At 31.8% G+C, this 25,392-nt stretch overlaps 5 protein-coding genes across 5 annotated transcripts; 4 read left to right on the top strand and 1 right to left on the bottom strand.

The window, feature by feature from the left end:
• Positions 1-3,011: 3,011 nt before the first annotated feature.
• Positions 3,012-4,998, top strand: LOC17893109 (amidophosphoribosyltransferase 1, chloroplastic). Its single transcript, XM_006299286.2, has one exon. The coding sequence runs from the start codon at positions 3,127-3,129 to the stop codon at positions 4,804-4,806; it is 1,680 nt and encodes a 559-aa protein (XP_006299348.1). The 5' UTR covers positions 3,012-3,126; the 3' UTR covers positions 4,807-4,998.
• Positions 4,999-8,148: 3,150 nt separating this feature from the next.
• Positions 8,149-10,409, top strand: LOC17891741 (polyprenol reductase 2). Its single transcript, XM_006300005.2, has 7 exons — positions 8,149-8,267; positions 8,403-8,590; positions 9,025-9,374; positions 9,442-9,676; positions 9,757-9,855; positions 9,943-10,014; positions 10,107-10,409. The coding sequence occupies exons 2-7, from the start codon at positions 8,423-8,425 to the stop codon at positions 10,209-10,211; spliced, it is 1,029 nt and encodes a 342-aa protein (XP_006300067.1). The 5' UTR covers positions 8,149-8,267; positions 8,403-8,422; the 3' UTR covers positions 10,212-10,409.
• A 3,941-nt stretch (positions 10,410-14,350) lies between these two features.
• On the top strand, positions 14,351-15,803 carry LOC17890926 (V-type proton ATPase subunit c1). Its single transcript, XM_006298639.2, has 3 exons — positions 14,351-14,553; positions 14,957-15,242; positions 15,332-15,803. The coding sequence occupies exons 1-3, from the start codon at positions 14,478-14,480 to the stop codon at positions 15,462-15,464; spliced, it is 495 nt and encodes a 164-aa protein (XP_006298701.1). The 5' UTR covers positions 14,351-14,477; the 3' UTR covers positions 15,465-15,803.
• A 684-nt stretch (positions 15,804-16,487) lies between these two features.
• Positions 16,488-17,838, bottom strand: LOC17892474 (protein DELETION OF SUV3 SUPPRESSOR 1(I)). The gene is made up of 2 exons (XM_006296580.2): positions 17,646-17,838; positions 16,488-16,831 (listed from the first exon to the last, which is right to left on the bottom strand). Exons 1-2 carry the CDS (start codon positions 17,740-17,742, stop codon positions 16,701-16,703), a joined length of 228 nt encoding a protein of 75 aa, XP_006296642.2. The 5' UTR covers positions 17,743-17,838; the 3' UTR covers positions 16,488-16,700.
• Positions 17,839-19,277: 1,439 nt separating this feature from the next.
• On the top strand, positions 19,278-21,979 carry LOC17891644 (arginine decarboxylase 1). Its single transcript, XM_006297025.2, has one exon. The coding sequence runs from the start codon at positions 19,719-19,721 to the stop codon at positions 21,828-21,830; it is 2,112 nt and encodes a 703-aa protein (XP_006297087.1). The 5' UTR covers positions 19,278-19,718; the 3' UTR covers positions 21,831-21,979.
• Positions 21,980-25,392: the final 3,413 nt, after the last annotated feature.

The following is a 25,392-nucleotide window of genomic DNA, read 5'->3' as shown; positions in this document are numbered from 1 at the left end:
ATAAAGTTTGAAAAGGGGGTATTTTTAAAAAGAGGTATATGAAAAGGGGTATTTTTGAAATTCCCCCTAGATTTTATTGGTACTTGTAAAATGCGTTTCTAGTTTGAAAAAAATACTTGAAAATTAATCATTTAATAAAATTTTGGAATAAGTTTATAAATTCTGAATTTAAGTCAATTTTAATCATATATAAGATATTTAGGGTCTAACTGGTTTAAACACAACGGTTGCAGCTGCGGTTGCGGGAGTTTGCGGAAGCGGGCGATTGCGGTTTCAAGCGTTGTGAAGCGTTTTTAACGACTGGTTTAGCTTTTAAAAATGGGTGCATTTGCGGGAGCTTTATGACTGGTTGACCAGCGGCTGCAATAGCGGTTACATCAAAAATTACAAAATTAAATATAAATATAATTATAAAAATGTATAAATATACCAATACTATATTATTACGATAAAATATATTGAAAAATGAATATGATTATGATAAAATACCTCTGTTGTCTTCTCACCAGATCCGGGTTCGAGCCCGGTCCCTCTCAAAGAGAAACGTATAATTTGTAACGATGTCAAAAAAAAGATTAATAACTAAAAACCATAAATAAATTACTGTCTAATTATTTAAAAACATATATTTTTTAGTAAAATATATTTATGTAAAAGTATAAACATTTTAAATATGACTAAAAATTACATACCATAAATAATTACTAAATATATATAATAAATAATTATTCAAATGTTAAATAAATAAATTTTATAAGATTTGATAATATTGGAAAATTAAATTTAGAGAATAACTATTATTTGAGAATTATGTGAATATATATAAGATTTAATAATATATATTTTATTTTGCAGATTTTTCTTTTTCAGTTTCTTTCCTTTTTTAAATCAATCGCAATCGCCCGCAACCGCAAACGCTTGCCGAAAGGAGCTTTTGAAATCCAGCGATTTCGAGCGATCCCAAGCGGTGTGGAGCGTTTTGTATGATTGGTACCAAACACTAGCAAACGCAATCGCCCGCTAGCAACCGCTAGGGGGATGAGAGCGGGAGAACCAATCAACACCTTAAAAGGCTCTCTCTAGTGTTTGACACATTGTTGTTATTAGTTTTGGTTACACAAATGCATTAATTTGTACAGTTTTGATACAAATTTGATAATATATATAAATGTTAGACATATTTCTCCATAAGGATTGTTTGCATACTAAATTGAGGAACGAAAATTTCACCTAGTTATGACTATGAATTCTTGATGATAAAAAAAAAAGACTATGAATTCTTGAACAAGTATTGATCACATGCAAACTTGTTTTATATGGCATATGCATAATCTGTGGCCAAATGAAGACTAAGGTAGCTACAACATGGATGAGCTACAATTACAACACTTCATGGACTATATCCCCAAGATTTTAGTATAAAGATGTTTTGGTTTGTGTGAGTTTCACTTTAAATCCGGGTTAAAAGTTTTTTTTAAATGCTTTATATAGAAGAAAAAAGAAACGAATTAAAGGAATATATTAGGAATTGAGGAAAGAAGAAAGAAAAAATACAGTAGTCTTTATTCAAATTAAAAATGATTTGGGTAGATTTTTAATTGTTTTAAACAGTAGGCCGTTTGGAAGGTCTAATGGTTTAGTGAGTTAAAGTTCAATTTCAAATTTTGTATTTAACACAATACAATAATAACTTTATATATGATATGATTTTATAGAAGTTTATAAGATAAAAAATAACAAACAAAAGAAAACAATCAAATTTCCATCATTATATTTAGTGGGTTTAGCTCAAACATTAGTGATATATATATATTTATTTCTGTTAGTTTTGTTTTTGTTTTTTGTTTTTCTCTATTTCCTAATTCCAATAAATTTAAAATCCCCAAAAAACCCTTGAAAAGAAAAAGAAAAAGAAAAAGAAAAGCTTCTATCAGGAGGGCGGCGACACAGTCAAAAAAGTCAAAACCCTCACTTCGTCTTCTATCGCTTTCACACAAAATCAAAAATAGCTTAGTCCTAAAACCCAAACCAAACAACAAAACCTACGAACCCTGTTTTGTCTTCCATGGCGGCCACGACAAGCTTCTCCTCTTCACTCTCTTTAATCCCTAAACCAAACATATATATTTGGAATTAACAATATAAATCATTAATATCATTATTTTATTTAAATAAAACTAAATTAATTTTTAATGTATATATTAATAATTAATACAAATGAGTATGGGTAAAAGTTTTAATAAAATTTGTATAAAAATCGTAAGTATAAAAATGATAATATTTATTGTTTTAGATATTAAATTATACGTTTTAAAAGAGAATTTTTGAGAAATACTCTTTTTGGTATACCCCTTTTTAAAAATACATTTTTTATCTATCCACTTCCAAAAATACCCCTGTTTAAATTTGAAAATTATAAAGATTTATATAGAGTATAAGGTACTTCTATATAATAATTATTACTAGGAGATTTGATACAAATATTTTATAATGTTTTAAATCGTTTTTACAAGTTTTAAAATGTTTTTAAAAGAGTTTATAAGGTTTTTAAAAGGTTCTTATAAGTTATTTTTACGGTAGTTATAAAAGTTATATAAAATTTTATACACATACAAAGGTAATTTATGTGTATATTTATAAGTTTACACACATATTTGGATATATTTCAACATTTTTAGTGGTTATTTTGATAAAGTTTGAAAAGAGAGTATTTTTAAAAAATAGTATTTGATAATAAAGGTAAAATTGAAAAAAAAAATTGTATAAAAATCGTAAGTATAAAAATGATAATATTTATTGTTTTAGATATTAAATTATATGTTTTAATTAATATGTTTATTATTCTTTCCAAAAAAAAAACAGATATTATGTCCAAATAAAAAATAAATCACATATTTTTAGTTTTGTTCCCTTTGTTTTTTGTTTTCTCCATATCGTAATTTCAATATTTTGAAATCTCCAATAAACCCTTGAAAAGCAAAAGCAAAAGGCTCTCTCCGGAGAGCGGCGACACAGTGAAAAAAAAGTCAAAACCCTCAGCTACTTCATCTTCTTCTATCGCTTTCACACAGACACAAACATCATAGTACCAAAACCAAACAACAACCAAACCCTGTTTTGTCTTCCATGGCGGCCACGACAAGCTTCTCCTCTTCCCTCTCTTTAATCCCTAAACCAAACAATCCTTACACAACCAGTAAACCTCTCCCTCCTCTCTTCTCTAAACCCTTCCTTAAACCTCCTCATCTCTCTCTCCTTCCTTCTTCTCCTTCTCCTTCACTCATCCATGGACTCTCCTCCTACTTCTCATCTCCCTCACCGGCCACCCCTTTTGATTACCAAGACGCCGAAGACGATGAGAAGCCTCGAGAAGAGTGCGGCGTCGTCGGAATCTACGGCGATCCAGAAGCTTCACGGCTCTGTTACTTAGCTCTCCACGCACTTCAACACCGTGGCCAAGAAGGTGCAGGTATTGTTACTGTAAGCAATGATAAGGTTCTTCAAACCATTACAGGTGTTGGTTTAGTCTCTGAAGTGTTCAACGAATCAAAACTCGATCAGTTACCTGGTGAATTCGCCATTGGCCATGTTCGTTACTCAACCGCAGGAGCTTCTATGCTCAAGAACGTTCAGCCTTTCGTCGCCGGGTATAGATTTGGTTCCATAGGTGTTGCTCACAATGGTAATTTAGTAAATTACAAGACTTTGAGAGCTATGCTTGAAGAGAACGGTTCTATTTTCAATACTAGCTCTGATACAGAGGTTGTGCTTCATTTGATTGCGATATCTAAAGCTAGACCCTTTTTTATGAGGATCATTGATGCTTGTGAGAAGCTTCAAGGTGCTTATTCAATGGTGTTTGTTACTGAGGATAAGCTTGTTGCTGTTCGTGATCCTTATGGGTTTAGGCCTTTAGTGATGGGTAGGAGAAGTAATGGTGCTGTTGTTTTTGCTTCTGAGACTTGTGCTCTTGATTTGATTGAAGCTACTTATGAGAGAGAGGTTTATCCTGGTGAGGTTTTGGTTGTGGATAAGGATGGTGTGAAGTCTCAGTGTTTGATGCCTCGTCCTGAGACCAAGCAATGTATTTTCGAACATATCTACTTCTCTTTGCCTAACTCGATTGTGTTTGGTCGGTCTGTGTATGAATCTAGGCATGTTTTTGGTGAGATTTTGGCTACAGAGTCCCCTGTTGAGTGCGATGTTGTGATCGCTGTGCCTGATTCTGGCGTTGTGGCTGCTCTCGGGTATGCGGCGAAATCTGGTGTGCAGTTTCAACAGGGACTGATTAGGTCTCATTATGTAGGGAGGACGTTCATTGAGCCGTCTCAGAAGATTAGAGACTTTGGTGTGAAGCTTAAGCTGTCTCCTGTTCGCGGGGTTTTAGAAGGGAAGAGAGTTGTTGTGGTGGATGATTCGATTGTTAGAGGCACGACTTCGTCTAAGATTGTTCGTTTACTGAGAGAAGCGGGCGCGAAAGAGGTTCATATGAGGATTGCTAGTCCTCCTATTGTGGCTTCTTGTTACTATGGAGTTGACACACCTAGCTCAGAGGAGTTGATATCAAACAGATTGAGTGTTGAGGAGATTAACGAGTTCATCGGGAGTGACTCTCTTGCGTTTCTATCGTTTGATACCTTGAAGAAACACTTAGGGAAAGACTCTAAGAGCTTCTGCTATGCTTGCTTCACGGGTGATTATCCCGTGAAGCCCACTGAGGTAAAAGTGAAACGAGGAGGAGGAGATTTCATCGATGACGGTCTCGTTGGTAGCTTCGAAAACATCGAAGCAGGTTGGGTTCGATAACGAGATAGAGAGAGTGAGACTAATGGTGTTGAAATGATATTTACTTACATTCCAAAATCTATGCTTTGTTCTTTATCAGTTTGACATTAGTGTCATATTTAGAGCTTTGTTTTGTCATGAATCTTGAAAGATTTTGATCTCATGTGTCATTTCATAAAATCCAAATCTTATTTGTAGACATCTCTCATTCTCATGTTCTTCTCTAATAAGAGTTACTTTAGTGAATTGAATCTTTCTTTGTTAATCTTTGTTTGTAAACATCACAATGTCATTCACCAAACTTTGATTTATGATATTGTTGATTAGTGTTTTATATCCTACGATTAGTGTTTTTATCTTTAGGTGTAATCTTATGTAAAACTAAATGGTAAGAGCAAGTAGCATCTCGTTCTTTGAATTTTACAAAAAAAAGAAGAAGAAGGATTTTTTTTGTGTGCTCATTAGGTAATGAGATCGACATTATATTTATGGCAAATGGAATGAGTGTGAATCCTCCTAGATCTATGGCTGCTGAATTAATCTTAATAAAATGAATTAGTTGACGTGAAAATAATCAAAAAAAAAAAAAAAAAAAAAAAAATATTAGGTTATTTGATATTATCGAGTATGCGTATATTAGCATTAAAATATTATGTATTTGTTAAGATGAAACTATTGTTTAAGAGATTGTTAAAATAAAAGATTAAGCTCGAAATTTTTGTCAATATTTTTTACATAGCTTATATTTTCTCTAGGTTTTACTTATGTTTTGCTTATTTTTGATAATTTATCCTCATTTTTTTATATAATAAGTATTATGCATCGGTAAATTTGTTTTTATTAAAACTTAGAATTTCTTATTGGGCTACCAATCAAGGAATATTATTTTAATTAATGTGTGGTTGGAAAAAAAAACTTAGAATTATTATGTTTTGGTAATTTTTTTTAAATTAAAACTTATAACTTAAGAGTTTTGATTATTTTCATTTTAAGTATTTTGCTAAGATATTATATACTTAAAATGTTTACCATATTTTAAATAATTCGTTTATATATTTGATATAAAAATAAAATAAAATAGCTTGGAGTTTTGCTATATAAGTGGTATTCATAAACGGCGCGGTAATTCTTCTGAGTTTGAGAGTCTATAAGATTTTACTCGAGGAAAGTCAAGGCACCTTGAAAAACTAATCTACGGATCCACCGAAATAATAACTAGAGATGAAATGGTCAGCTAGCTTTTTCGGGAAAAAATAATATTGCTGATAAAAAGGTGTTTACTCTATCATGCATTGCCAAAGAAAATATAATACTAATAGATTTTACACTATGTTCCAAAATCTAAAAATTAGGAATCTCCTTTATGCCCTAATATCAAAGATGATTTAGTTCTAAAATAGAAAAAAAATTGATATTTAAAAGTTTCTCAAATTATTCACCAGTTTTCAAGAATTCATCAAGTTTACAAATTATGTAACATTTTTTTTTCTTACAAATTTCTTAAAATTTCCTCGAAAATTCCCAAAAAAAACATATGTAAGCATTGAGACAAAAAAAAAAATTAAAGCCTTTAAAGCCATTTTAAGTTTTTCCTTCTTTATTTTCTCTTGAAAAATTTCTTTACTTTTTACTTATTTATTTTGTTAAATAAGTAAAGAATAAAAAATTACTTCATAGATGTGAAAAAACTTATAAAATTATTCACATATAAAAGTTGTGAGGCTACTAGATGATTTCATGTATTTTAATAACAAACAAAAATTCAAAGTAATCATTTGAATTTAGTTAATCTTCTTAAAGTAAAGTAGATGATCGACCTAACCATTTTGTGTTCTCACTTAATGAAATTTATTTGATATTTTGGATGTTGGAGTTAGCAAATTGCAGAATCTTTAGCACTTATCTTGAGTCCATATAGGAAACTCACGTGAACGACAAACCAATGTTTTCTCACTTAAGTGTTGTCGATCATCGACTATGCTGAGTTGTTTGAGAGTTTCTAGGAGCTCACTCATGGTAAACCAACAGTTTAATTGTTTCGATGATCTGTAATTTAGTTTCTGAATTATAACATGAAAAAAAAAAACTTATATCTAAAAGTTTCTCAAAAGCTTTTTCTTATTTGAAAATATTCTTCAAAATTACAAATAATATATTTTTGTTTTCCTCCAAATTTCTTAAAAATTCCTCAAAAATTCCTACAAAACATAGTATGCAATATCTGAAGTTTAAAAGTATCTTAATATAGAAAACTAATAAAAAGATAAAATTTAATTAATGATATATAGATAACTGTCATTAGATGTTTAAAATTTTATATGTGAATATATAATATATATTTTTAACCAAAATTCTAATATTATTAATTTTAGTGAAACTAATATAGAATATTCCATGTATTCCAACTAGATTTTGTTAATTCCTCTTACTTTAATACATTGTCATTTTTCATTAAATATAAATATTTTAAACCAAAATTCATATACAGACCTCCTGGTTGGGCTAACAATCATGGAGTAATATTTTAATTAATGTGTGGTTGACAAAAAAAAAAGAACAAAAAATTACTTCTTTTTTTTTGTCATCCAACAAAAAATTACTTAATAGATGTGAAAAAACTGATAAAGTATGATATTAAAAGTTGTGAGGCTACTATAGATGATTTCATGTATTCTAATAACAAACAAAATACAAACTAATCATTTGAATTTAGTTAATCTTCTTAAAGCAGATGATAGAACTAACCATTTTGTGTTTCTCACTTAATGAAATTGATTTGATCTTTGGTTGTTGAAGTAAGCTTGAAATTAGATTGATTTAGAAGCTATCGTAATCCTAACCGAGTCATGGTTATTGAAGAGATAATGATCGTGTATATTTAGGAGTTATAAAAAAAGTATTAGTATTTCTTAAGAAAAAATATATTAGTATTTCTTAATAGGATTAGAATTGATGTTCACAAAAAGTCACAACACAATTCTCTTCTTCTTGTCTTGTCCCTTGCTTGATCTCTTGCTTGCTTCCTCCTCTTCTTTTGTCGATTCCATTTCCTTCATGGACCCCCAAAAACATTCAATTTGGGCCTAATCAATCTCAAGCCCGTTAACCTCTATGACTAAAACACCACAAAGCCCAAACATCATAACCTGTGAATTTTGATAGATCGCCTCTATTCTCATTGAGGTCACAACACTCATTGATCACAAGGTTAATTCCAATTGTTCCTTTCCCATATAACCGAAACCGAACATAAATCGAACCGAAACCAAAACTAAACCGAGTTTTATGGTTTTGTTCTTTTATCAATTATCACTAATTAAACATAATTAAACGTTCATTGACTTTTATAAGTCGAGATTAACAACAACAGAGTGAGAGATCAAAGCTAAAGTCACAAACTTGAGAGAGGATTCAACGATTGACTTCACAACTGATTTGTTATTATTGTCTTTCCCTCCCACGAAAACTGAAGAAGAAAAATAGTAACAAATCTTTACTTCCCCTTCACTGCTACTTCTCAATTCAATGTTTTCTCCAAATTTGCATCTGAGATTTTTTGTATCTGTTTTATTATTCTTTTCTTCTCTGATTTGGGGTTCTCTGTTTCTGTGATTTAGAGAGAAGAAACCCAAAAGGTATGCAATTGGAGATTGTGTGGTTGGTTAGATTCGCTTGGATCACTGTTTGGATCGTCTCTATACTTCCTTTGCTGATTGCTTCAATACCCACTTCAAAGCTTGACTCTTTTCGTGAACTCGTTTTGAGTCTCGCTGGTAGAGGCAAGATACTTCACCCCTCGTCACAGGTATGCGTCTAAAAACTCAAACTTTTTTTTTTTGTTTTGATATGTCATTTTGTTGTATATCAGAAGCATGTCACTTTTTAGTTTGAATCTTTGGTTTCAGTTATAGAACTGCTCTGTTTTTGGATTTTCGATTGTTCAAGTAGTCAGATTTAAGTGTAAAGTCTGTGACTTTGCCCAATTTATGTGTGAAAACTGTGTTTGAATATCTGGTTGATGTGAAAAAGGTTTGAAATTTGTTCTTGTAATCATATGTTTTTGCTGATTTCTCTACTCCCTAATCGTGTTTTAGTCATCAGTTTTGTTGTAAATCTGATTGGAAACAAGAAAGCAGACCACTTTTAGTTTGGATTTGATGTTCTGTTTTCGGTTAGCGATATGTGGAAAAGGGTTTAAACACTTGGCTTAGTGAATCAGTTGTGTAATTCTCTGTGCAGAAGTTTACAATTCCTCAGAAATGCTTTGCTCACTTTTATGTTATTGGAGTGGTGTGGACGACTCTCCTGCTTGCTGCAACTTGGCTGTATGCTTGCGAAATGGCGCCTTTATCTTCCGAGGAGTTCCAGTTATCCGACATTGCAAGCCATTTAACCGGAGGTTCCCATGTTTTCTCCTTTCATAAATCTCATATGACTCCTGTTGAGCATCGGTTTAAAGTGTGGCGAGCGGTGTTTCTACTTATTCTGATGGAGATACATGTCTTGAGACGGCTTATAGAGTCAATCTATGTATTCAAATATAGCCCTACCGCTCGGATGCACATTCTCGGTTATTTTGCTGGATTGTTGTAAGTTTTCTTAAGAAACTCCTCACCTTTCTAGTGCTTTTTGCTTGGCTTTAATTTGTGTTTCTAGTTTCTATGTAACAGCGCCTTTGTCACTCTGCTCCAACATTGCTCCAGAGGTAGCAAGATTCGTCGGGAATCAAGTGGCTGAGTTCATTGCGAATGGGAAAAGCCATACTTCAGCACCTGAAATAAATTTGATATTTTGTATAAGCCCTTTGATGAAGCTTGGATATCCCCAGTTGATTGGTGGAGTTATTTTTCTATGGGGATGGATACATCAGCGCCGCTGTCACGCCATTCTTGTAACTTAAACAACTAGATATTTGCTCATTGTTTATATTTATGAATCTTTGATCCTGAGAAATACAAAACGTTAATGCAGGGATCACTTCGGGAGAATCCGAGCCAAGCGAGAGAGTATATAATTCCGTATGGAGATTGGTTTGGGATAGTCTCTTGTCCGCATTTCTTGGCAGAAATCGTAATAAATCCTCACTGATAGATATCTTTAACTTTCTTCTATATTTCTCAACTCTTCTCTCAATGATATGATAGCTCTAAAATTCAGGTTTCATATGCGGGCTTACTGATCGCGAGTGGAGGAACAGACATAAGCATATGGTTACTCTTTGGATTCGTGGTACGGTTCACTCTCTTATTTTGCATGATCACTAATGGAATGCTTTGTTTCTGATCTTGTTTGGATTATGAGAAACTGTATTTTTTTTGTAGGCTGCTAATCTGACATACGCAGCTGGAGAAACACACCGCTGGTATCTCCGGAAGTTTGAGAATTATCCGACTAACCGGGATGCCATTTTCCCTCATGTCTACTAAATGGTTAAGAGATAGACCACAGCTTAGCCAAGTTTGTACAATGGTTGAATTTTCATGTTTCTGTAAATGATAACTTCTGAACATCTTTGTTGCCTTTTGTGGTGTTGTTGTTTTCATCGTTTCAAGAATGTCTTTAACACAAACAAGAGTATCCTACAGTTTGTTATATTATTCGTAATGAGCACTTTTTTTTCGATTCGTATTCGCTTTTGAGCTAATTCACGTAACATGTATTACTTATTCTTTAAAATTAGTTTTTTTTTTTTGTTTCCATTTTAAAACTAAATTATCATTGAAACTTTAAAAACTAATTTCAATGCTAAAAGTTGTTTGTAAAATACTTGAAACAAGATAAATATAATAATTTTGGTTTTATATTTAGATAATTATAACAATTTTGGTTTTATCAACAATACAAAAATAAACCAACTAATAATAATATTTAAACATAATAATTTTGTTACGAAGTCGCATATTAATTGCTAAAGTTAATAAACCAAATAATAATATTTTTATTTTATTTTAATTATGAATGTTAAGTATATGTCGTAAAAAAAACGTTGTTTTCTAATTTATGGGTTTTCCAAGAAAATGTAGAGTGGTGAAGAAAAGACGACTACGTAGTTCTTGTAGAGAAATTTGAAAACATTAGCTCCTCGGAACCTTTCGATGTTGGACTGCATTGGTCTTACGAAATACACGGCATCTGTTTCATTTTAAGTGATGTTTAAGGTTGTTACACACATATTAAGAAAACATATAATTTCTATAAAAACATCATTAATTAAAAGAAATTCAATCAATCACAAAATAAGATATAAAATATGAATGATCAAAAAGTATTAAACAATTTTTGGGATAAAACATCACTTAAATTGAAATAGAGGGAGTAAATGTAGTGATCATCGTTGTAAGATGAAACTTAAAAAGAAATATCTCGATCCAAAATGGATCGTTGTGATACTTTCAGTGTTTTACGTTAACACTTGTATCAATTTCAATTAATTTTTAAATTTTTAAATCTTATTAATAGTTCACATTATACATTATGTAGCTAACTTGGATTATATTATATATATATATATATATATATATTTAGTGTGTTAGTAGCTACCAAATTTCATAAATAACTAAATCTTATTGTCTTTATCATTTATCAGGTAGAAAATGCCACTATTATTACTTTATATGCAAAATATATACTGTTTGCTATTGATAAATGATTCGTACAATCAAATCCACGAAAATATTTCCTTTGTCCGTAATGTTATCCAACTTTGTATATGTGATTGTGAACTCAATAAGTTTAATCTTCAGATATTGCAATTTAAGTAAGAAGTTTGTCTAAATGGTATTGTAGAATTTTTGAGGAATTCTTAAGAAATTTGGAGGAAAAAAATTATTATATTTTTTGTAAATTTGAAGAATTTTTAAAGAATTAGTTAAATTTTGAAAATGTTTTAGCTATTAGTTTTTGTCTTTTTTCTGTTTTAATTCAAAAACTTAATTATATATTATTGAAACTATTAATTAACCTTTGATTTTCCTCATGTGAGCACCTACAAAGTCTCAAGCTCTGCGTAGTTTCCACGATGGCGTCTCTATACGATGGCGTCTCTATACGACGGTCCTTTCATATTGCTTGGTGGAACGTGAGATACATATGGACTCAAGATAAGTGCTACAGATTCTGCAATTTACATTTTTAATATTTTTCCAATTTTACCACACTCAAATTTTTATTCTTGGTGGAAACCTCAATATAATCCACTACGTATAAATCAAAGTATGATTAGATATTAAATTTAATAGTGGATTGTACCACGAGTAAGTAATTGCGACTTTTATTATTAGGAGAATTTCAAAAATACTCATTAGTCTAATTTTATCAAAAAGTCACTGTAAATTTTGAAATTTATCAAAACAAATATGTGTAAGCGTAGACACAAATTATCTTTCTATGTGTGTAAATTTATATATATATATATATTTTATAAATATAGTATAAATACCTTTTAAAAACTTTATTAAAATCTTATAAATGACGTTTAGAACCTTTTAAAATTTTTGTAAAAACCTTATAAATGATGTTTAGAACCTTTTAAAACCTTATAAAATTTGGATTTAGTCTCCGAATAGTAATGATGATCTTGATGTACCTTATCAACCATGTAAAAATTTATAATTTTTCATATTTGAAAATAGGTACTTTGAAAATGGATAGAAAAGAGGTGTATTTTTGAAAAAGGGTACACCAAAAAGGGCATTTTCAACAATTCTTTTTGTTTTTTTTAGTATTTTATTTAAATAATAACACATTAATGAAACAATTATCGATTAATAAAAGAGAAATTCCCTTACATACCATCATTTTAGTTTTTCTTCCAAAAATACCACAATTTCTTTTTATTTCCAAAAATACTATAAATTTTTTATTTTTTCAAAAATACCATAAACGTAAAAAGTTGGTTTCTCAAGATGTATAATTATTATTTTTGATGTTCGGGTTGACTATTTATATTATGAGTATAGTTTTTACAGGTAGGTTTAGTGTTTAGGATTTAGAAATTAATTTTGAATGTTAAAAATATTAGTTTCAGTTTTGTGGTATTTTTGGAAAATTTTCTTTTAATAGTATTTTTAGAAAATAAAAAATGTAATGATATTTTTGGAAAAAAAAATTATTTTGTCGCTGATTAAATGAACATCGCCAAATGCAAGAGATCGTAAAAAATGTGGTTCATTAAAAATAAGAGTAAAATCAAAATAATTCTACCTAGTTCTAGTAAATATATAAATATTGGAAATATTTTTATAAGACCATCTCCATTGAGAGTTTGGAAAATACAGAACTATAAATATATTCCACACCTATGAAGTAATACATTTTTTTGACATCAACCTATCAAGTAATTTTTTATTCAAATTAAATAAGTAAAAGGTTAAGAAAATTGTCAAGCAAGAGGTGTATTTATATATATTTATACTAATGAAAAAATGACAATGTATTGTAGTAAGAGGTATAAATTATTTTTAGTTGGAATACATGGAATATTCTAAATTAGTTTCACTAAAATTAATAGGGAATTTAATGAAAAAAACCCTTCAACATTGGTGAGATCAATTTTTAAACCCTCAACTATTTTTTTAGTAAATAAAACCCTGAACTAAAAACATTAACAAATTTAACTCTCCATCTATAAAAAACCTAAACACCCGTAATAATCTCTTCTATGCAATCAACGTTTGTTTAACTGAAACAAAAAAAGACTAAGCATTAGTTTTTAAATACAAAAATTAACAACAAACCTTCTCTTAAGAACCTTCGTTTTCCATAAACGTTCACACGTCGAATAATAGATCACCAAAAAAACTCTCAAATCGTGAAATCCTAAAACCTTAAAATTCCAAATGTTGAACGGTTAGTGAAAAAGAAACTAAAGTAGGTTTAATAGGCGATTGACACAGAGTTAATCGAGGGTGAGACGCATAATCAAAATTTAATGATGGATGACATTAACTCATCCAGTCTCCATTATGGAGTGAGGTATTGAGAGAACATATGTCTATTTCATCTGGTTTGAATTTTGTAAAATATTGTGGTAAGTCAAATTTTTTTGTTTGTTGTTGTAAATATGTTTCAGAATAAGCATTTTGCATAAAATAGGAGAAAATTTTATATTTTCCATCAGGTTGCAGAATACTATAATCGAGAAATTGTGTTGTGATCGTAATATGTTTAAAAATATGCCTAGTCGTTTTCATTTTATTGTTCTGCTAGAGTATACGAAATTGTTAACGGTATAAATGTATGCTTTTATAGACGGAGGGTTAAATTTGTTAATGTTTTTTAGTTCAGTGTTTTATTTACTAAAAAAATAGTTGAGGGTTTAAAAATGGATCCGGCCGATGTTGAGAGTTTTTTTCATTAAATTCCCAAATTAATAATACTATATTGTCTAAGTTTACTCACATCTATCTATTCACATAGAAATTTAAACATCTAACCACAATTATCTATACATCATTTAAGCTAAGAGTTAGGGAAGACCCGGCCCGGCCCGGCCCAGTTTCAATTACAACGTGTACAACTCTATTTACAAGAACAGACTACGTCGTTCTCTTCCACTCATCTGAAAAAAAAATCCAAAAAAAAAAACCAAAATCACAGAGAGGTCGCTGCAAAATTCCAAATCTCTCTCTCTTTCTCTCTCTCCCTCCAGATTTGAACGATCCGATCCAAGTTTTAGAGATCCGGTGAGAAAGATGTCTACGTTCAGCGGCGATGAAACTGCTCCGTTCTTCGGCTTCCTTGGCGCCGCAGCCGCTCTCGTCTTCTCCTGTAAGCAATTTCACTTCTCTTTTCTCAATTCGTTATCAAAATATCTTTGAATCTGAGCATGTTCCTGTTTACTTGAAATCATAGAGATATGTGGAGATCACGTCGTTTGTAATGTGATCGTTGATCATGGATCATGGATAAGTGTTCTTAGGGTTCGATCTGCATCTACATGATTTTTCAAATTATGATTTCAAACAATGCTATTGCATCATCATAAATATGTATTGTGTAACATATAGCTCTCAATTCTGAGGAGATTAAGTTTAGATCAGAATCTGGAGTTAGGTTTTGATTTGTTTACATTCCCTTAATTAAACTTTGGGTAGTGTCTTTTACCAAAAAAAAAAAAACTTTGGGTAGTGTTTGGTTGTAACCTGAAATTTTCAATGGATTGGGTATATAGGTATGGGAGCTGCTTATGGGACAGCAAAGAGTGGTGTTGGTGTGGCTTCAATGGGAGTGATGAGACCTGAGTTGGTCATGAAGTCTATTGTCCCTGTAGTTATGGCTGGTGTTTTGGGTATTTATGGACTTATTATTGCTGTTATCATCAGTACTGGTATCAATCCCAAGGCTAAGTCTTACTACCTCTTTGATGGGTATGCACATCTTTCCTCTGGTCTTGCTTGTGGTCTTGCTGGACTCTCAGCTGGTATGGCCATTGGAATTGTCGGAGATGCGGGCGTCAGGTTTGTTCCTCTCTCAACTATAATCATTTGTAGAGAATGTTTACATTAATGATGTATTTTGACTTGTTTGGTATTTAAATTTCTCTCAGGGCAAATGCGCAGCAGCCTAAGCTCTTTGTCGGGATGATTCTTATCCTCATCTTTGCAGAAGCGCTGGCTCTTTACGGCCTCATTGTAGGCATCATCTTATCTTCTCGAGCTGGTCAGTCCAGAGCAGATTGAGGAACACAAACGAATGTCAAAATTTCCAGGTACTTGCTTATCGATCAACTTATTTGTGCGGTATGTAGCATCGGGAGCTGATATTTCGTGGATTCTTGGAACTTTGTATGTGAAGCCGATATTTATGTGGAACTTTGTATGTGCTCTTTCCTCGGTTGGTGGTTGCTTTAAGTGTAGGATGTTATTTGTTTGGTTCGGTAATAAAAAAGAGCTTGGCATTTGTTTTTTGTATTCTTGTATTGTCCGCATTTGTCTTGATGAACTTGATAATATTTTGTTTATAAAGAAGGTTGCTTCTGATACCATCTTGAGTGTTATGAGATTCATCTTTTGGTGTCTTCCAATTTTGTCCTGAGATAGCTTCGTCTACTGAACAAAACATTTTTATACATACAGAAGACCTTAAAATCAAACTGATACCACATGATGAGTATTCTCCAGTTATGGGAATAGGATGCCTTCTTATCTCTTATCACTTTATGAATCCGAATCAAAGCAACCCCACAACACACCTTGGAAGTATCTAAACGTTAAAAGCCATGGTTGGAGGAAACGGTTTCTCTCTTTCACTAAAGCTTTCAACATACATTCTTCAATATTAAGAAAACTGCAAGCAACTAAGCACAATGAGCACCCAAGTTATCATAAACCATATCTACAAACAAGTATCCCGCAACAATTGTGTCAAGACCGTTCTCAAGACAGGAATTGGGGGAGACTCTCTGTGATTATTCCTAAAGATTGTATACTTCATTGATCGATCCTACACAAGATCACGCCATAATTCGCAAAAGAAGCAGAGTATCACGACGAAGGAGGCGATGACTGTTAGAAAGAAACAATAGTGTTTACCATTGTCTATGTGAATGTCCCTACAGTTATATTGTGATGTTTAAGGGTCTCTCTCTCTGCTTTTATTTATCATTTGTGTGTTGTTGATAGATAACATTTTGTGGTCTAATTTGTCATTACAAATGTCTTTTATGCTCTACTTACTGTGAAGATGCTTGTGAGAAAATGCTCTACACGGCAAGGGTTACTAAAATAGAATCTTACCAACTCAAGTTTATAAATCCATCATCAAAGATAAGAAATTTTGCATCCAAGGAAGAGTAAAAGGAGCAAAGTTAAAGGAGAACCAATACTGATATATGTCACTATAAACCGAAGATGCAATTCAAACAAAGTACCGGATCATAACAAGAAGACGAGCCTGCCTTTCACATTCTTCTGACCTCATTTCTTCTCACTACTATTCTCAAGCTCCTTCCTTAACTGACGCGAGAAGTCGTCACTGACATCATCATCATCCCAGTCATCTTCCCACTGCTGGCTAACTTCCTTTACTTCCTCTTTCTCCAGCCAATCTGCCAAACATATAAAAAAAAAAAAAAAAAAAATCCATTCCACATCAGAACTACTCAACTCATACAAATAAAGACCTTCTTTATCAATGCTTTCAATACAACAATTAGCTAAATCTGAAGACTAAATTATAATCAGAATCAGATCACGGAACAAGATATGGTGCAGATTGCAAAATCAAAAGGTTTACAGAAACCAAAATCAAGATAACCATAGCCTAGATTAAATCCTAGAAGATCCCAACTCTCTCCAAGCTAACTCAATACCCCAAATAAAATTCCCAATTCCACCATAACCTTTAGAAAATGAAGCTTTGCCTATTAATACTAAACCTAAACACAAACCAGTTGCTTATAGAACTGCTGTGAAGTTTATGAAATTATAGCTTCTTGGTTAAAACTATATGTTAAAAAAAATGCATAAGCATATCTCACACCGGCAAAATGACATCAAACACAGATCAAAGTTTTCACATCACAACTACTAAACTTCATAGCAGTAGAGAACCATCGTTATCAATTCTTCTCAATACAACTATAGATAGATCTAAGGACTAACTTGCAAAGCGGAATCTGTGAAAATCAAAGAAATAGTAGCCTAGGTTCAATTTTTTAGAGGACTAAATGACCCGAAACAATTCCCAATTCCAACATATGAAGTCTTTGCTTATTTATACCAAAACCTAATCACACAATCAATTCCTAATTGTATATCCATGAACATCGTAGCTTCAGCGCTAAAACTATATAACCGATGATGATGAAATCAAATTCAGAAATCAAAGAAGCAACGAGTGATGATAAAATAAAACTTCACCTTCGTTGATTTCAAATTCCTCGAACTCATCATCGTCCTCGAACAGATCCACCTTTACCACTTCAGCAGTCGCCGCCTTCGGTTCTGTCGCCGCCATAGTTACAGATCCCAAACAGATCGAGAAACTTAAAGAAGATGATTCACGAAACCCTAACCCTCTCTCAGAGCTTTTTAACGAGAGCGTAAGCGAGAGAACTTTGTATTGTGTGTTAATAGAAGAAGCTTTGTGTATACTTATTGAGGTTGAACCGGTTATACCGACTTTTTATACATCTACGAGAGCGTACCACATGAATTGAGTATTTCGGTTCGGTTCAGGATCGCATGTTCGGTTCGGTTTCAAATTGATTTAGTTTGGTTCCGGTTATTTTTAGTTTGATTTCAGGTATCCAAAGTAATATAATTTTTTTTTAAATATATATATTTGTATAAAGTTCAATTAAATTTTGAGAAATATGTCTAAATATTTTTGGATATTTTGGTTAAAAGTTATACTTATTTTGGTTTACAAATATATGATATTAACAAATTTATAATTGGGTTTTATTAAGTCTAAATATAACTGGATCTAATTGAAATAAATTTTACCATTGCAATAACACACACTTTAAAAATATTCTAGTCAAATGCATTGAACTTGAAATGACAAGATATTTCATAAAAAGATAAAATTTTACTAAATTTTGGATAACAAATGTTTACCATATAAGTGGGGTGAATAGGCTGTCACACGATGCTTCCTATTCAGCTATTCTTACTTAATATTCAAGATTTTTTTTTTTTTTTGTTTCCTAAACAAAATTTGAAAATCATAACATGCAAAAATATTAGGATATCTTAAGTCTAGTATAGAGTGTATTAATTCGAATACCTTAAATATATATATTAATGAGGATTATCTCTCTTTTTTTTCAACAATTTTATTATTAATGAGGATTATCTTTAATGTTAGAAATAAAACATTCGTTTTTTATACGTTTAGGTGTCACTCAGGACTCAGGAGAGTACAAAGTTTCACATATCCAGTATAAATTAAAGCTACCAGGTCAAATTCACTATTTATAATTTAGCATAATTATAAATATTCTATTAATTATTTTATGTTTGTTAAGATAAAACATGTAGTAAACAAAATAAGTAATATGCAAACATATTACAATAAAATGGTTGAGAAAAAACAAAACAAGAGAATTTTTTAGAAATATCCCGGATATATTCTCAAGAGATATAATTAATTTTATAAAATTCTAAAATCATTCATATTTTCAGTCTTAAATCAAAAATCTGATTTTCGAATATCAAATTTTATAATATTGTAATTAGGAATATATCTTTCTACTTTTTTTGGTCAAACATGAATATTTTTCCTTAAACATCTATTTCATTGATTAATCAATATTACAATAGTCAAAAATGGACTGCAAAATTCTCAAATTATTTTTCTTGACAACGAAATAATGTCAAAGTTATTAATTATTTTTCAAAAACAAAAAGAAATAAATGGAGAGAATCGTAAATAGGGCCCAAGCCCAAATCCAACCTCATCCGAATCTTTTCTCTCCCACCAACTCAACTCTCTCTCTCTCTCCTATATAACGAAGCTTCCTCCTTCATGCAATTCTCGCTTCATCCTCACCAATCTCTCTTCTTCTTCTTCCACGTCTCTCCCCTGAAATTTCCCCGAGAAAATTCTCATTTTTCATTTATTTTCCTGAGAAAATTCTCGTTCGCATTTTGTTTCGCTGTTGAAAATTCAGATTTTGCAATTCGGTTTTGATTCTTCTTTTTTTTAAGTTATCTTCTGAACGGTCACCGTGGGAAATTTCGGGTCGGGTCGGGTCGTAAAAGGCGGGTTTCACGGTGGTGATAGATTCACCTTCTGCTTCTTTTGAGGGGGTTAGCCCCGAGGCTCTTCGCCTCGGCGGGTTTCAAATTCCCCCAATTCTTCTAACATACTCACAAATTCATTTTTTCCACAATTTTTTTTTCCTGTTGAGAATTTGAATCCAAAAATTTTGTTCTCGAAAAATCGTTCGTTGAAGGAAGAAGAAGAAGAAGAAGAAGAAGAAGAAGATGCCTGCTCTAGCTTTTGTTGATACTCCCATTGATACCTTTTCCGGTGATTGCTCCGCCGTCTTTGTTCCGTCGTCTATTGACGGTTCTTGCCATTGGTCTCCGTCGCTCTCCTCCTCGCTCTACCGTATCGAAGGATGGGGAGCTCCGTATTTCGCGGCGAATTCGTCAGGGAACATCTCTGTTCGTCCTCATGGCTCTAACACTTTGCCTCACCAAGACATCGATCTGATGAAAGTTGTGAAGAAGGTGACAGATCCGAAAATCTCCGGTGGTTTGGGATTACAGCTTCCACTTATCGTTCGTTTCCCTGATGTTCTGAAGAATCGTCTTCAGTGTCTTCAATCAGCGTTTGATTACGCGATTCAGACTCAAGGCTATGGTTCTCATTACCAAGGTGTGTATCCTGTGAAATGTAATCAAGATCGGTTCATTATCGAAGATATTGTGGAATTCGGATCGAGTTTTCGATTCGGGTTGGAAGCTGGTTCGAAGCCTGAGATACTTCTTGCTATGAGTTGTTTGTGTAAAGGTAACACTGAGGCTTTTCTTGTGTGTAATGGGTTTAAAGACTCTGAGTATATCTCATTGGCTTTGTTTGGGAGGAAACTGGAATTGAATACTGTGATTGTTCTTGAGCAAGAAGAAGAGCTTGATTTGGTTATTGATTTGAGCCGGAAGATGAACGTGAGGCCTGTTATTGGGTTAAGAGCTAAGCTGAGAACCAAGCATTCTGGTCATTTTGGTTCTACTTCTGGTGAGAAAGGCAAGTTTGGGTTGACTACTATTCAGATTGTTCGTGTGGTTCGGAAGCTTCGTGAAGTGGGTATGCTTGATTGTCTCCAGCTTCTGCATTTTCATATTGGTTCACAGATTCCCTCCACGGCTTTGCTCTCTGATGGGGTGGCTGAGGCTGCTCAGCTTTACTGTGAGCTTATCCGTCTCGGTGCTCATATGAAAGTAATTGATATTGGTGGTGGATTGGGGATTGATTACGACGGGTCTAAATCGGGGGAGTCGGATCTTTCTGTTGCTTACAGTCTTGAGGAGTATGCTGCAGCTGTTGTGGCATCGGTGAGGTTTGTTTGTGATCAGAAATCTGTGAAGCATCCAGTGATCTGCAGTGAGAGCGGTCGAGCCATTGTCTCACATCACTCGGTGTTGATCTTTGAAGCTGTCTCAGCTGGTAAACAACATGAAACGCCAACTGATGTTCAGTTTATGCTTGAAGGCTACTCGGAGGAAGTCCGAAATGATTACGAGAATCTTTATGGTGCTGCGATGCGTGGTGATCGCGAAAGCTGCTTGCTTTATGTTGATCAGCTGAAGCAGAGATGTGTTGAAGGGTTCAAAGAAGGTTCCTTGGGCATTGAACAGTTAGCTGGTGTTGATGGATTATGCGAGTCGGTGATTAAGGCGATTGGCGCAGCGGATCCAGTTCTTACTTACAATGTCAATCTATCGGTTTTCACTTCGATTCCTGATTTCTGGGGGATTGATCAGCTGTTTCCTATAGTTCCAATCCATAAACTTGATCAAAGGCCTGTGGCGAGAGGGATCTTATCGGATTTGACGTGTGACAGTGATGGAAAGATCAACAAGTTCATAGGCGGAGAATCGAGCTTGCCGTTGCACGAGCTGGACAACAATGGCTGCAGCGGGGATCGGTACTATTTGGGAATGTTCCTGGGCGGGGCTTATGAGGAGGCTCTTGGTGGAGTCCACAATCTGTTCGGTGGACCAAGTGTAGTCCGAGTCTTGCAGAGCGATGGACCTCACGGATTCGCAGTGACCCGTGCTGTAATGGGCCAATCTTCCGCTGATGTCCTCAGAGCGATGCAGCACGAGCCTGAGCTCATGTTTCAGACTCTTAAACACCGAGCCGAGGAGCAGATGAACAACAACAAAGCTTGTGGTGATATTGGAAAAGAAAAACTAGTAGCTGCATCGTGTCTTGCTCGTTCATTCAACAACATGCCTTACCTTTCCATGGAAACATCCGCAGACGCTCTCACCGCAGCAATCAACAACCTCGGCGTTTACTACCGCGACGAAGCTCCAGCTGGCGGCGGCGGCAAGGGCGAGGATGAGAAATGGTCTTATTTCGATTGACATCCTCTATCTTTAATCTTCAACGTACGATTATTCTAGTTCCTTATTCTTATATGTCTTTAAATACAGTTTTTAAAGTTTAAAGTTGTTTCCATGTAATAAACACAAACTCTTAGCAAAAGTTTTATAATATTTATTATCATCAACCACGATTTTAACAGTAAATGAAACCATGTCAATGAGCTGTTGTTTGATAAAATAGGATAATGCATTTGGGACCATTGGTGAGCTTTTAGAATAAAAACAAAGACTTGAGAGAGACGAGACGATTTGAGAGATTGCGACGTAAACGTAACGACGTTGGAGCAAAGAGTATAAGTGAAGGATGTGGTTGTTAGCCGTAGAATGTGATATTCACCACAAGACACACACATGGACACATAGAATCCTTATTTCGTGGCTCTTCTCCATTTCAGGTTTGGAGAGGACAGTTTTGGACCCTCCGTTACAAAAGAGGCACATATTTTGATACTCAAAACTTTAAAGGTTCGGATTCTAATGGTTATATTATGAACCACGTTTCCATGTGCACATCTATCTATCTATCTTATACTATTCAAAAGAGCACCATTTGTAAGTGTTCCCAAACAACTAAAAAAAACAATGAAATAAAATATAATTTTAATCATGTAGTCAAACAGAATTATTAGTAGTAATGCAAACAATATTTACAGTTTCAGTGAACCGCGGCGAAGCGCGGGTTACTTTGCTAGTAATATAAATATAAATTATATCATCTCTAAAATTTAAGAGTTACCGTTGAACCATATAATTAATAAATTCCATAAATATATATATATAAGAAAAATATATGTTATCTTATTATATAAAATTGGATTTTCAAATTTAGTCATGAACAAGATCGTGACACGTGTTAATTGAATTGATAAGATGTTGACACGTGTCAGATAATTAGTGGTAAGAAATTATATAAATTAGTTTTCAAAAAAAATATTTTCAAAACAGAAAGAAAAAAAATTATATAAATCAGGAAATTTAACAATTACTTAGTAGTAATCCTAAAGGAAAAATGATAGTAATTATAAAATAACATTATTAATAAAAATTAGAAAAATTAGGTTTAAGGAATTAAAAAATTAAAAAATAAAGAAAAAAATACAATAAGTTAGTTAACTGTAAGTTAATTTTAGAGAATATTTGCAATATAGTGAATATTATGTAATATGTAAATATTTTTATTCAGTAAGTTAATCTAAATAAATTAGTCATTAATATTACATATGTCAATTGTATCGATAAGATATTGACATGTGTAAATTTACGATATATTAAAATATTTTTAAATTAAATTTATAAATCTATCATAACAAAAATTATGCATAAGTAATACATATAAAAGTATACCTAATTATAATGAATTTTTTATGTTAATTCAAAAATTCTTATTTATGTAAAACATTAGATGCCGGAATGTTTAGGGAAAAATATTTTTATTCAGTAATTTTGTAAAAAAATAAGATATAAATAGAAAATTACAAGAGAAAAAAATATATATATATATATATATATATTCACATTTTTTTACTTATAATTTTTGGTTATATTGGTTTGAGTTTATCAAACATACTAGGGTTTAATATTTACAATTAAACGAGATTATATGTCGATTTTAGTTTTTAAAGAACGATTACATTTTAGTTTCTTATAAAAGAAGGGTTAGAGTTTAGTTTTTACAATTAAACGTGTTATATGGTTGCCTGGATTTATAAATGAGGAATATGGTTTAAATAAGGAATAGAGTTTAGATTACACAATGTATACGAGGTTATTTATCTATTTCAATTTATAAAAGAGAATTAAGATTGGGGGAATTTCAAAAATACTCCTTTTCTAATACCATTTTTTAAAAATACCTCTCTTTCTAATTTTATCAAAAAATCATTATAAATTTTGAAATTTATCAAAAAACTATGTGTAAGCTTATATTTGAATACACAAATTATCTTTATATGTGTGTAAATTTACATATCTATATTAACATTTTTGAAGTACCTTTTGGAAAGTAACCTTTTATTTTGTATTATTTGCAATCATAAACCCTTGCCATTTTTATAATTTTACTAACCATAAGGTTTAAATTTGTAAAAGATCTACAACTACTTCGATTTTCCTAAAATATCTCCCTAATAAATAGAATATCTCTCAAATATCTTTATATGATCTCATTTGTTTTAAAATTTATATTATTACATATAACATATGTATAATAAAAATAATTTTTTTCCGCATATGTTGTAATTTGAATTTTTGAAAACGGACATATATTACTGAATCATAAAGAAAACAAATGTACAACGTCACACATCGGGTACAAAATTTTAGACAATGGTTCAAAAACATTATAAATAAGACTAATATGCTTATAACTATGATTATATTTGATTGAATGGTTTGAGTTTACATAAATTTGAATGAACGGTTCTTACGAGTTTAACTTTATAGAAATATGATTATATTTTTACTTTACACAAAATATTTTAGTCTAAAATAAAATGAGTTAAATGAAAGATGTTACGCCATCATCATATCATTATTTGAAATATTGTACATACTTTATTAAGTTGATTAAATTACGGTTATATATAACAAAATAATTTATCATGTTGTATTCCACAGGTTAAATCATATAATTAACAATCACAATATCATTTTACAATCTTAAATACTTAAAAATTAATAAAAAATACAACTTCAAAAAAATATTAGTTACAAAAAATTATCCAACAAGCTTATAAGTAATAAAATTCACAATCAAAATACAGCTATACAATTTTAAATACTAAGCAAAATTAAAAAATATATATATATAATTTAAATGTAAAAATTTTAGTAAAAAAATCGTCCCGTGGTGTACCGCGGGTTAAAACCTAGTATATTTCATAAATACTGTATAAATACTATTTAAAAATCATTTAAAAACCTTATAAAAACTTTGTAAACCTTTTAAAACCCTTATAAAAAACTTATAAATGTCGTTTAGAACCTTTTAAAACCTTATAAATATTTGGATTTAGTCTCCCAGTAGTAATGATGATCTTGATGTACCTTATCAATCATATAAAAGTTTATAATTTTTCATATTTGAAAAGGGGTATTTTTGAAAATGGATAGTATAGAGGGGTATTTTAAAAAAATGGTAGACCAAAAGGGGCATTTCTCAAAAATTCTCATTAAGATTTAGATGGTACAATTAAGGGTTTTGTGCAAAAAAACCATTTAAGTATTTTTTTTTTGCAAGAAAACCCTCCACATCAAATAAATGCAGGTCAATACTATAATCTCAAAAGTCACCCGCAATATAACCCTTCTCTATATTGATGACGTGGCAGTTTAAATACCTTGCTATTTTGAAGACAAAAAAATGACAACACATTGATTTTTTAATAAAAAGTTTTTACAAAATTTTTTGTTTTCTTTGTTTGCATCTCTGCAACAATAAAAAAAATATGAAAAACATATATATCCAAATGTATCTTAAGGGATACGATTGTATTACAAGACATGACTTACTATTCGATTTTAAAGAACGCGGGTGGGGGCA

The sequence above is a fragment of the Capsella rubella genome, unplaced genomic scaffold, assembly GCF_000375325.1.
Source record: "Capsella rubella cultivar Monte Gargano unplaced genomic scaffold, Caprub1_0 scaffold_3, whole genome shotgun sequence".
Lineage (NCBI taxonomy): Eukaryota > Viridiplantae > Streptophyta > Magnoliopsida > Brassicales > Brassicaceae > Capsella > Capsella rubella.
This window is presented reverse-complemented; position numbering and strand designations above follow the sequence as displayed.

Bases quoted from the DNA above. Each gene is read 5' to 3' on its own strand.
- LOC17890926 (XM_006298639.2), top strand. From the start codon at position 14,478: ATGTCTACGTTCAGCGGCGATGAAACTGCTCCGTTCTTCGGCTTCCTT. The intron at 14,554-14,956 runs GTAAGCAATTTC...TTGGGTATATAG, and splicing joins AGCCGCTCTCGTCTTCTCCT to GTATGGGAGCTGCTTATGGG. The intron at 15,243-15,331 runs GTTTGTTCCTCT...AATTTCTCTCAG, and splicing joins GTCGGAGATGCGGGCGTCAG to GGCAAATGCGCAGCAGCCTA.
- LOC17892474 (XM_006296580.2), bottom strand. From the start codon at position 17,742: ATGGCGGCGACAGAACCGAAGGCGGCGACTGCTGAAGTGGTAAAGGTG. The intron at 16,832-17,645 runs GTGAAGTTTTAT...TATGTTTGGCAG, and splicing joins GGAATTTGAAATCAACGAAG to ATTGGCTGGAGAAAGAGGAA.
- LOC17891644 (XM_006297025.2), top strand. From the start codon at position 19,719: ATGCCTGCTCTAGCTTTTGTTGATACTCCCATTGATACCTTTTCCGGT.
- LOC17891741 (XM_006300005.2), top strand. From the start codon at position 8,423: ATGCAATTGGAGATTGTGTGGTTGGTTAGATTCGCTTGGATCACTGTT. The intron at 9,677-9,756 runs GTAACTTAAACA...ACGTTAATGCAG, and splicing joins GCCGCTGTCACGCCATTCTT to GGATCACTTCGGGAGAATCC. The intron at 9,856-9,942 runs GTAATAAATCCT...TCTAAAATTCAG, and splicing joins CGCATTTCTTGGCAGAAATC to GTTTCATATGCGGGCTTACT.
- LOC17893109 (XM_006299286.2), top strand. From the start codon at position 3,127: ATGGCGGCCACGACAAGCTTCTCCTCTTCCCTCTCTTTAATCCCTAAA.